At 40.0% G+C, this 13,211-nt stretch overlaps 1 protein-coding gene across 1 annotated transcript in view; it reads left to right on the forward strand.

Moving 5' to 3' along the window:
• The first annotated feature begins 12,497 nt into the window (after window positions 1-12,497).
• The window catches only part of LOC121981423 (sodium/hydrogen exchanger 6-like), a 54,843-nt gene continuing 54,129 nt past the window's right edge, over window positions 12,498-13,211 (forward strand). The window contains exon 1 of the mRNA XM_042533937.1: window positions 12,498-12,848. Coding sequence (XP_042389871.1) covers window positions 12,647-12,848 — 202 coding nt within the window. The 5' untranslated portion in view covers window positions 12,498-12,646. The remainder of the gene's footprint in view (window positions 12,849-13,211) is intronic.

The following is a 13,211-nucleotide window of genomic DNA, read 5'->3' on the forward strand; positions in this document are numbered from 1 at the left end:
ACTTTCTATACATGAAAAGTAAAAATACATTATTTATTAATATGACCTACATGAATTTATGTGATGGGTTAGGGAATCTGGCTTAAGAAGGGTCTGGTGATCTACTAAAATAGAGTGGCTAGGGAATCTGGCTTAAGAAGGGTCCAATGAACTTTACCAAATCAAAGGTGTTAGGGAATCAAGCAAAAAAAGGGTCTGATGAACCTTAACAGAATAAATGGGTTAGGGAATCTAGCTTAAAAAAGGTCTGGTAAATCTTACCAAAATAGAGTGGTTAGGGAATCTGGCTTAAGAAGGGTCCGGTGGACCTTATCAAATCAAATGTGTTAGGGAATCCAACTTAAAAAGGGTCCAGCGAACCTTACTAACCTAGTACTACGTAAAAATTTGGCCAAACAATCAGAGATTGAGGTAAAAGAGGCCTCATTCAATAATATGAAGTCACCTAAATATTTTGACATTGAAAGTTAATGTTTGATGTTGTTTAATTAAAGTTTAAAGGCCTAAGGGACTAAATGTCAGCAAGGTTTAACTTTTAAATATTCAAGACATATTCTTAAAAATTTATATATATTGAAAAACATGTGAATGTATGTTTATTTATTGCTTAAAATGCTTGAATTTACTAAATCCCTATGGTGTAGGTAATGAAGAGATCGAGGGACTTGATGTATGAGCTTGCTTGTACATGGTAGTGCACACCCGACGACGCTCTTTTAGAAGACTAAATTCACTATGCATTAGGACATCGGTTTGCTTTAATCCGAATTATTTATTTATTTATTTTGGTTGAGAAAGATGGTTTAAATTCTTTCCATTGTCCCAAATCCAAGTTCTTACTTATTTTATATTTGGATTGTTTCCTTTACATTGAAGCACTTTTTTCCTTATTCCACTACTATGATGTATGCTTAGTTTGGTTAGAATACGAGTTGAACTCGATTTAGATATATGTCTTGACTAGATGATTGTGAATGGTATAAGTTCGAGGGTGTTTCAATGTGTTTGTTATTTCTTTTCACTACTACTTTGATTTGAATTTTACACAAAGTAATGAAAAGTTTTGAACGATCGAGATTCACTCCCCTTTTTCTCAACTTCTATAATCCTACAATTTCATTTCAAAATGTCCTCAAAATTGTCAATTGACATCATCTAGTATTCAGAAGGATATTTGTATTGTTGATGCTAAAACTACTTGTGCTATTATCAAAAATATCGGTGAGACATACTTTGTTATCTAGGTTGACGAGTCTCTTGATGTATTAATGAAAGACGAAATGACAATTGTTTTAAGATACATGAACAAAAAAAAAGAAAGATATTAGAACATTTTCTTGGCATTGAATATGTTCTTACTACAACTACAGCTTCACTCAAGGATGCCATTGATCGCTTATTTTTTTATCATGGTTTAGGCATATCAAGTTTGCGTGGTCAAGGCTACGATCAGGTGAGCTATATACAAGGTGAGCTTAAAGGCTTGAAAACTTTTATTTTACAAGAAAATCCATGTGCTTTTATGTTAATTGTTTCGCTCATAAACTCTAATTGAGTTTAGTAGTTATCGCAAAGTATCATTTTCAAGTTCAATATCTTCTTGAGATCACGTTGAAAGTTATGAATGTTGTTGGAGTTGTAGGTCCCATGCGACCAGCAAGAGGGAGATGAATTATCCTATAAAGAAAACTCACACCTTTCTCAAACAATTATGATTAAACAATTATATACTTAACAAAAAGATAATAGAAATAAGAAGAGTACGAGAGAAATAAATTTACTTGGTTTGTAATTAGAAGATTACTAGTCTAAGGAAAGTAGGATCACTCTAAAGATCTCCTTCTCGAATAAAACATCGAAAGTAGAGAAATCTCGTACATGAAAATAAAGCTGGGATATGAAAAGCAGAATGAAATTTGAAGTACAGAAGTGTGTTGTACCAAACTACTGAGAGCAGGGCTTTATTTATAGTCTGCTAGTCAAATCTGAACGTTTGCTAACTTGGCATGACTCGAGCACCTGGACCCTATCCGAGCGCTCTTGGAGTGACAAAATTTATCTCCACTCAACGACCATCGCAGTAGTACGAAAATAACTTTTTATCCACTCCCGGACGTCCGGACTCGCTCTAGGCATCCAAACAGCTGTTGGTGTGGACCCAACGATGATCCACTCGACGAGGTGCCCTAGCTGGCACCAAAGTGGTGCGAGCGCCTGGACTATCTTATCCTGGCGCTCAGACCGGTCAGTCATGTACTAATTGTCCGATGCTTTCTTCGATCGTTGCTTCCTTCTCCGATCACTTGGGTGATCCTCCGGCCTTCCAGAATTGAACTCACCCGAACCTAACTCCGACTTTCTCTCCTCAAGTAGTCTTCCGCTCTCACTTTTCGTCCCTCAAAAATGTCATACACATCCTTCTCGTCCGCCAGTGTACTCTTCTGCAACATCTCATCCCTCAGACGCATCAAGCCCGTCAACTCTCTCCCATGTCATCTTTCTCGCTAGCTGCATCTTTCGCTTGACTTCTTGTGCTCGTAAGTTCTTGTGCACTTAGACACAATGATCAAATATACATGACCTAATTTAACTTGGTTGAGTACACCAAAACTATCATGGGGTACTTAGAATCTCCCCTTTTTTTATGTGAATGTGTAACGACCCGCCTCCTACTGACTAGGCTGCGAGGCCGGACCGTTACGTTATGCTGTGCTAAATTACTATTGTGGAAATCTGGATTGATTAAAATTTTTACTAACCTGATTACTGTAAAATCTGAACTTAATATTCTGGGTGTACCTAGGAGTTGTACACATGCTAGGGAAGATAATCTATGCCTCCCGGATGTCCTGCTAGCTGTAATCAGGCATTTCAATCGATCCATGAATCGATTGGGCTGTCGGATCGATCCCGTGATCGATCCAGCTTGATACTGGCACGGAAAAAGGCTCTGGATCGGTCGGCTGACCGATCCACAAGCTATCCTGCTTCTGTACGCGGCTGGATCGGTCTACCGACCGATCCAGGAGCACACTGATCGGTCGGTAGACCGATCCAGTGGCTTACTGATCGGTCGGCTGACCGATCAGTGAGCTTCGGTGCTCTCTGTTCGCGCATGGGTCGGTCGGCTGACCGATCCACAACAGATGCCAACTCTCTGTTCGCGACTGGATCGGTCAGCTGACCGATCCAGCGGCACAACCCAAACTCTGATCGGTCTGCAGACCGGTCTGGGTTCTGATCTCACCCTGAAACTCTGATTTCAGCACTCTGGCGTGCCAAAACCTCACACAACAATTCTAAAATCAATTGGAATATATTCTAGCAACTATTAACCAGCATTCTAACATAATTACTAACAAACTAAATAAATCTCCCATGGTTTAAACATTCTAAGGTCTAAAAATGCATGAAAGAAGAAATACTAAGAATTCAACTATTTAAGCTTGCTAAAACCCCTGAGGATCTTTTATTCCAGTTCCTGCCAAACACACCATCTTTGCATTGAACTCCAGCTTCCTCTGCTAGTCCATTTTCCCTTTACCTTTATCTGCAGTATAAGGAAAGTAGAATCTGTAAGCTTAAAGCTTAGTAAGAAACCAACTACCTCACAAAATATGCATACGATGCTAATGATGCTTTGAAAACATATGCTGAACATATAAAACATGGCATGGCATACAATCATCCAAACATGTATAACGAATTGAACATAGAGTGATCATGCATATTCACGGGGAAAAACTAAGCTGGAGCATGATACTGAAACTGAAACTGAAACTAAGCTAAAACTGATCTTAAACTATAATCACTTAATTAGTTTATGAGTTTGAAAGCTATTATCATAATAAGTGAAAATACATAATCATGTTGCTATTTGGGCCCGGCAACTGTACTTTGCTGTGCGCGCATCCCTAACTAGACCCGGGTTTGCAAGTCCCGAATTTAGTAGGGTTACTAGGTTGTCTGAACCTAGGGACGACTGTGGGAGTCCAACCCAATGGATATCTGATCCTGTACAGTGCCACTGAAAATAAAATACTGGTATAGCTGAATTTACTTATCTTGCTATTACTAGGTTATCTGAACCTAGTGCTAGGTTGTCTGAACTTAGAGGCGACTGTGAGAGCCCACCCATTGGACCGTAGTCCCATGAAAGCTGTAGTAAGGCTAACTAAGCTATTTTAAATGCTCCCTTTGCATCTTCTGAGCTATCAACAATGCCTAAGTTGCATTTTTCTAAGCTAGTCATTTAATCGAACACCTAGTGTGCTTTAACTCCCCTCTCTATTAGGGAGACTACCTTTAGGCACCTAACAGCATCTAAACCTCCAACTGAAGGGGGAAAGACGTGTTCGGCCCATCTAAAGGTACTCACTAAATCCCTAAATCTGCGAGGAGAGTTAAATACACCCTATATGTCGAAAAATCTGCATATAACTAAACTAATGCATAGAAAACCAAACAGAAGCTACTTATACTGCAGGTGAGGGGTTTCTTACCTCGTACGCTAATTTCCTTACAATTCTATTCGCTAGAATTCCGGTGGAGACGACTTCTCGACGATCTTCTCGCGTCTAAGCGTTCCCCTCGCGAAGGAGAGCATCCTCGTGCCGGAGTTATCACCGGAAGATGTTCTTGGGGCCCTAGGGAGAGAACCCTAGGGTGTTCTTGTGGTTGGCGCCGAGAGAAGGAGAGGAGAAGGGTGTTCGGCGTGAGGGTTTGGAGGGGAGGAGTTTGCCGAACCAAATTCTAAAATAAACCAAACCCAACCTAACTCTTCTATTTATACTAAGTGGATAATTGAACCCGACTCTAATATAAATATAATTGATTCCTCTTTCTTTCAGCACGGCCCTGCTGGGTTCACCGGTTACTAAGGCTAACTAAAAGTTATCAGATCCGAGAGGTTCCGGGTTCGATTCCCACCTAAGTTATTTTGCGGTTCTAATTATTTTTGTTACTTCCGCTACTTGGAAAATTCCGGAAAAATATCTAAAAATTCCAGAAAAATCATAGAATATTTCTAAAATAGTTTTGAGAATTTTCGGGCGTTACAGAATGTTAAGAATATTTTAATATTAAAAATTAATATTTTGGCACAGAATTTGTAAATAATTCATTAATAGTCAGAAAATTGGTTGATTAACTTAACTTAACTTGGTTGATTACACCAAAACTGGTATGATTGTTCAGAAGGTAAGGCATGCATCTCACTTACCTCGTGCTCTAATGCTTCTTCTTCATCGATGTTTTCTTCTGATGATGCTCCTCCTTTGTCGATGCTCATCTCTGATGTACTTTCTTCATCCCTATGATGGTTCATCATTAGTACCAATCCAATATTGGCCTCGATCTCGGACTTGGAGGACGATGATTCATCTTATGTAGCTTTTAAGTTTTTGTGTTTCGTCCGTCTAGGTCCTTTGTCATTTTCTTTTTCCTTCCTTTTTAGTTTAGGGCAGTCATTCTTGTTGTACCCTTCTTCTTGGCAGTTGTAGCATCAAACCTTGCTTTTACTTCGAAGGTTTTTTTTGCTTGTGACTTGTGAAATTTGTTAGTTTTAAGAAATTTACTAAAGTGTCTTACCATTAGGGCAGATTCATTTTCGTCGATGGAAGTTTCAGAATTTGGTTTATCCATTTTTTTCTTTTAAGGTAACATTCTGATTTAGCTCCTTCCTTAGTTCTGCATATCTAGATTCATGAATTTCTAAAGTACAAAATAATTCTTCTAGATTACTTACCTCTATGTCCCTAGAGATACAATATACTTCTACTAAGGTTGACCATTTTGATGTTCTTGGAAAAGCATTAATCATACCTTATCGAATCTCAGTTGGTTACATTTTCTTCGAGATTCATGAGTTTGGTGATTAGCTCCGTTAGCTTGGCGTGTAGTTGAAGGACAGTTTCACCTTCCTTCAGTCGAAGATTTGTCAGTTGGTTCTAAAGTAGATCTCTTCTTGCGAGCTTGGCTTCGGAGGATCCTTTGTAAAGCTCTAAGAATTTTTCCTAGAGATCTTTTGTAGACTCCGATCATGTTGACCTCTTGTGGTGGAAGTACACTCAGTAAATGGAATTTTGCTTTTCTATTGGCTACATATTTGACTTGTTCCTTCTTTATCCAGTTGTACTCTTTCTTTAGATCGTCATTGTCGTCTGCTTGTTCCCAGTAACAGATTTAGACAGTTTCACACTTTTCTCAAACTATTGTGCTTAAACAATTACAAACTTAATAAAAAGATAATAGAAATAAGAAGAGTACGAGATAAATAAATTTACTTGATTTGCTCAGAAGATTGCTACTCTAAGGAAAACAGGCTCGCTATGAAGATCTCCTTCTCAAACAAAACGTTGGAGGTGGAGAAGTCTCATACACGAAAATAAAGCTTAGAAATGAAAAGCAGAGTGAAATTCAAAGTACAGAAGTGTGTTGTACCAAACTACTGAAACTAGGACTCTAGTTATAGCTTGTTGGTTGAATCTGATTATTTGCTGACGTGGCACGATCCCGGTGTCTGGGCGCCTCTAGCATGGCAAAGTCTATTTCCACGCAACGACCTTCGCAATGGTGTGAAGATAACTTTTTATCTACTCCCGGGTGCCTGGACAGCCGCTGATGTGGACCGAACGATGATCCACTCGACGAGACACCTTGGTTGGCACCAAAGTGGTCAGGGCGCCCGGACCATCTTGTCCGGGCGCTCAGACCATCTTGTCCAACTGCTTGAACGGTTGGGTGCCTAGACCGATCAACCATGTGCTGCCCATCCAGTGCCTTTTCCGGTCGCTGCCTCCTTCTTCGATTGCTTGGGTGATCTCCGACCTTCCAAAATTGAGCTCATCCAAACCTAACTTAGGCCTTCTCTCCTTCAGTAGTCTTCTGTTTCGACTTCTCATCACTCGAAAATGCCACACACTTCTTTCTCATCCGCTAGCATACTCTTTTGTAATACCTCGTCCCTCGGGCACATAGAATCCATCGACTCTCTCCTGTGTCATCCTTCTTGATAACTGCATCTTTCGCTAAACTTCTTGTACTATTAAGTTTCTGCACATTTAGACACCAAGATCAAATACACAAGACTTAACTTTACTTAACTTGGTTGATCATACAAAAACTACCTGGGGTATTTACAAGAGCATCTTGTAAGAGGTAAGATATTCTTAGAGTCAAACATCATGAAATAAGTTATAGAAACACTAAGAAGAGGGGAGATTCTTAGTGGACATGAATTGATTCAAGAAACTAACTTGCAACGAGTTAGTGATACTCATTAGAGTTCACATTATGGTACTTTAGTTATGTTCATTTCCATGTTTTCATCCATAATTGAAGTACTTGAACTTATTATAAAGGATAGGTAAACACATAGCAAAAAGTTCAAGCACACATATTGTTAGATGCAATGCAATCATTTGAAGAAAAAAAATTTTAAACTAGGTAACAACGAACCTGGGGTGATCGGCCGGACCCCGTAGAAGTTTTCCACTAGCCGTTAGAGTAAATTATGAAGCGCTCATAGCGAACAACTCAGAAGCCTAAGATCCCATGATTACACGCCTTATTGGAAGGAAGCAATGCAATCATTTGAGTTTATATTCACTATGCATTTAATGAAAAATGTATTAGGGATTACTAATAACTGCATTGCAAAGAAAAGAGTAAGAACTTGAAAATACTATGAGAATAGTTCGTATTTCAAAACAAAAATTTCAATCTATGAGAGATGATCGATGAGATTTTCTATTGAATGAAGTTTCTTCATTTTGTTTTGCACATGAAGTTATGATCCTAAATATGGATGAAAAGTTCATATCTCCTGGTCATCCAAGACTAAGAACTCAAGAAAAGACTTAGTTCATTATCGTTATGAGTTGTTTTGTGATATTTTAGATAAATAACTTATGGAGCTTAATAGCTGTTTTTCTGAGACAAATATTGAATTACTTTATTGTGTGGGATGCCTTAATCTTAGAAACTCATTCTCTACTTTCAATAAGAAAAATCTCATTAGTTTTGCTAAATTATATCCTAATAATTTTTCTACATACGATATTGTGTTACTTGATAATCAACCTGAGAATTATATTATTGATGTACGTACAAGCAATAAATTATCAGTAGTCCATGCGATTGAGATCCTGCTATGTAAATGGTAGAAACAAGAAGATATGTGATATATCCTTTGGTTTATATGCTTGTTACTCTAGCATTGACCTTGCCGGTTGCTACTACGAGTGTAGAAAAAGTATTTTCTGTAATGAATATCATAAAAAATTGGTTGCACATCCAAATAGAAGATGATTGACTTAATGCTTGTATGGTTTAGTATATTGAGAAAGATGTTTTTAATGGAATTGATAAATAAGTTATTATACAACAATTTTATATCATGACTTCTCATCATGAACAATTGTAATTTCAGCATAAATATTTTTTGGTATATTTATTAACTGCATTAAAATTATATATTATTAACTCCCCCCTCCTCTCGGCTATATTCCTGGCTTCACCCTTGATGGCGCACATTCCATGCTCACATAATATAATTTCTTTTAAGGAGTTAGAGTTTAGAGTTTAAGATTTAAATTAAAAGAAGTGAAAAATAGATTACATTAATACTCTCTTTACTTGTGAGGGTTGATTTAAAAACTAAGGAAAGTTTTCCACTTAACTTCATGAGAAAGGATGGATTAATCCTCTTTTCCACTATTTACTTGTTATCAAATATAAGACAGATGGATTCATGTATCCATCCACAAATCATTTTTTTTTTGGTTTTTTTTCATCCTCCCAAATTGAATGGAAAGTCATCGTTCGTCCTTTGTCGCATCTTTGCTTCAACTACTTGAGCTCACGGGCATCGTGTGAGGCAGCCATGTGTCGCGAAGGCGACACCGAGCGAGGTGACCAAGCAGGCGGCGCCATGCAAGGTGGTAGTGTGGGTGGCACCATGTGAGGTGGCCGCACGAAGCAGTCATGCCTCGCGCATGTCAGTACCACATGAGATGCCCTCACTTGGCGTAGGTCAACACCGCATCAGGTAGCCTCACTTAGCGCATGTCGGCAGCCTAGCTAAGGATGGAGCTATGCAAGGGCAGTCCTGGATAACCCAACCCTATTACCAAATGCAATATTTAGTTTTGATTTTTTTTTTTTTCGTTTTTGAAGAAAGAGAAGAAGGGAAGGGATGAAAAGAACAAGATGAGCTAGTCATAGACAATGGGCTCCCTCATCTTGACAACATCGGATCCCTCGCCCTCCGTCAATGCTGACATCGTTCGGAGCCTCTTCCAATCACCCTTGGGCGTCATACTTCACAAGCAAAGAAAACTCGTACAAAATCAATCTCGTTGAGTTTCCACGACACTTACTATTATACGAGCAAGGATTTCACCAAAAGTAGGGGAGTCAGGGGTGCTGCGAGGGGAGAAGGCGAATGATGGTGACGAGGGGCTGCCAATCCAAAGGATCATTATAATCCTAATGACATATAGAGCAGAGGGAGGAGATGACGCTGTTGAGGAAGAGGAGGAAGGCGAAAAAGGAGGATAACTTGTAGAGGTGCCCGACATCGAAGTCCGACGGAGGTTTGACGACAGTGTCATCCCACATATAGTGGAACATTCCCACTACTCAATTATTAGTGTTATTATTCTTGTTATAACCAATAACGTCTGTCATACATAGTGTAACGACATAAGCAATGTAATGGTTGTTACATCAAGTGGATGGACATATCATCTTGCTACTTGACATCACATACTCGTCCTCATGCTTATTTCCTATTATTGTCTGTGGCCACAACCACTCCCTTTGTGGCCAAACCCTTGCCCCCGAAAGTGTAGTTGTTGACATGGTCCCTCGGTCGCGGCTGCCACGACTAGATTGATGTGTCCTCCATGCTGGCATACCCTTACGTCTATGCCGGAGGTGAGCAGCTATAGATCGAGGTCCTATGTGAGATGCTCGAGCATGACCTCACGTCATTCTTGTGGGCTGACTACATCTTTCTCATCGTCAACGGTACACTCTCTAACACCGCCGTGCCACCACATCTTTCACCATGATCTCCAAATTTTCAATATATATTAATTAGATATAATTATTAGTAAATTAACTTAACAATTTCATAAATCGGTATATAGGAAAAGGTGATGGTACCGTGCTCATGTGAAATGAACTTGATCTCTTCTATGGCGTCCTCGGTCAACTTAATTAATCCAACCTAATGCACTGCTAATTCTTGGATCCGTCCTTGAGCCTAGCTAAGCATGGGAAGTTGCCTCGTGATCCACATACATATGGATTTGTGAAAGGAGGCGAGGATCCATGAGAAGGTGGAAGAGGAGGCACGACTTGCTTGTTTGGAAGAGCTTCTCATGTTGCGCCTTATGGGCAGTTTACTTGGACAGACGGATATAAAAATTGAGGAAAATTTTTCGCGCAAAAAACTTTTTTCTGTTTATTTCATATAAGGGATGGATTATTTATCCTTTCCCTCGTTTATCTGTTATGAAATAATAGACAGATGGATTTATGTAATCATCCATTGATCAATTTGTTAATAACTTTTTATCCACCCAAAATTGCGGAACGTGTTCCCATCGCGTCTCTTGCATCCCTGTCCTCAACCTCGCATTCCTGTCCTCAACCTCGCTCCCTCCTTGTCCTCAACCTCAAGAGTTGCTGACGACCCTCCTATTGTGACAAGAATATCTCATTCCTCGTCCTCGCTTGATTCAACAACACACAGATTTTTTCTCACCAAGAGTTTGGATTCGAACAAGGAACTGGAATCCGATCTGAGAAGTTGCTACCATCTCTTTGTCCTCCTTTTACTCATCGTGTTGCTTCCCGAGCGGGTACTACAGTCTAATCATTCTCTTTTTCCCTCAACCTCAAATCGAACAGAACAAAAAAAAAAGAAAAACAAAGGAAAATACAAGCAAAAAAATTCTTCAAATCACTATGTCAAGTGAGGGCTTGTCTTAAGAAGATGAACAAGACAAAATACAGATTTATATTATTAAATATGAAGTGTTTCCCATCAAAACTAAACTTGCAGTCATGGGAACTGAAAAAAGTGAAGATCTTAAGATTTCCCAACTACGTTATTTTAAAAAATCCAATTTATATTCTAAAATCTGAAGTGCTCACGGCTGCTCACGATCGCTTACGATCGAACCATCATAGAAGAAACATGGATTAGAAATGATAGGGAATAGAAATCGAAGCGATCTTTGCTTGGAATCAGAGGGAGGCTTCTTCACTAAGTAGAAGCAGATGAGGCTGATTCTTCTACTTACAGTTGCAAGGGTGGATTGGCTACTTCTGCAGATAGAAGATTGATGTTTCAAAGATACGGGGAGGAAGAATGTTGGGGTGAGGGAGAGATGGATCTTTCTATCTTCCTTCTTTTCTCTCCCTTTGGATTCTTTTTCTTTTCTCTTTCATTCCCAAAAGGATTATTTCCTTTTAATGATTATTTTCCTTCTTTAATCCACGCCTCTAAATAAACAGAGCATTAGCGAGGAAGAAGCTAGACCGTGTACACTTCTTTGGGCGACACTATGCAATCGTGAGCAGGCACCATGACTCACAAGCGACGTTGCACAGCCGCGCCTCACACGGACCTTGCTTTCTTCCCTTCTTCCATTCGCAAGCTTTCCGCATGCTTTATTTCTTTTCTCTTCTCGTCTCTCCCCTTCGTTCAAAAGATTATTTTTCCTTCAAATTCCTCTCTCCTCCGCCCTTAAGGAAACGGAACATAAATGAGTACAAGATGTTCATAAAATGTATGTGGAGACGTGGAATATAGTCCCTTCGGATGAATTTAGTGGTTAGCGCATGAGGTGTTATCATAATGAGGTCTAGGGTTCGAATCTCGGTAAAGCTGATATAAATACCTTCCTTATGTATTAGTCACTATTCCAAAGACTAGTAGTCGTCTATGATTTATCTCCTTCGTATTGGTCTTGAGACAAATTGACAGAAATATTAGGATAAATATATTCATCTTTTACTACAGTAAAGACGTGGAGTATAACATTCCTCTAGTAAATATAACAAGGCATCTTCCTGACTTCATTTTAAAAAAGAGACACTGATACTCAATAATTCCCTTTCGATTTTTACCTGTTTGATATCACATTAATAAATAAAATGTTAGCAGTATTCCCAATCTCGTTCCCGCTCTTTTGCCGGGCCACCCGCACCCGTTCCAGTGGATGCACGGATCCGGAATCCGCTGACTTCTCGCTCCACGACGAGCGCTCTCCCCAATAACACGGCCATTTCCGTCCGCCACGTGGAATCGGAACATGGGCCCAAGTCTCAACCCATCTACGGCTATCATCTTCTTACGTTTCGGGCCTCAAAGACCTGACGGTGGATGATCCACTACTCGTGCTAGTTCCCCTGCGTGTAGTCCCGGGAAGGTGAATCGGCATCGTCCGCCTCATTTTTGAACGGCCTCCGCCCGCTGCGGCTCGTTTCGTTTGCGGGAAGAGAGCAGAACATATAGAGAGAGAGAGAGAGAGAGGGGAGAGGAGAGAGGAGAACACAACGAGGAAATCAAGGAGGATTTGGGATTAACGAAGACAGATAGAGATCGATCGGCACGACAAAACAGAGAACAATGCCGGCGATGTCGGGTTTGAAGGTGTCGGCCTCTGCTCCCGGAATCCTGCCGCCTCCGGACCCGGGCGAGGAGCAGCAGGCGGCGGGGCTAGGGATCCTGCTCCAGATATCAATGCTGATTCTTTCTTTCCTCGTCGGCCACCTCCTCCGTCGCCGCAAGTTTTACTACCTACCGGAGGCAAGCGTCTCCCTTCTCATAGGTAATGGCTTGAGAACAAAGAAAGGTCGGATTCACTTACGTTTTGTCTTTCAAAATCCTTTTTCTGGGCGTTACCAAGTCCTTTCGCTTGCTTGATCTTTTTTACATCATAACTAGGCATTTGCGTATAGAATTCCGCTCTGTATGTTGTGTGATTCTTTTCATGATTTCACATGCTCACGCACCCTCCTACCATCCCTTCTTGGACATGTCTTGGCAGATGAGTTCGAATCTACGAGAATTTCATTATAGGCTGAGTTACTTGTATGGAAAAAAAGAAAGACAGTTACTGGAGTTAATCAGTGCTTTCAAATGGACGCCTGGTTAATTATTGTCTGTGCCATATTATATAAAATATGGATTT

This window comes from Zingiber officinale, chromosome 5A (genome assembly GCF_018446385.1).
Source record: "Zingiber officinale cultivar Zhangliang chromosome 5A, Zo_v1.1, whole genome shotgun sequence".
NCBI classification, from domain to species: Eukaryota; Viridiplantae; Streptophyta; class Magnoliopsida; order Zingiberales; family Zingiberaceae; genus Zingiber; species Zingiber officinale.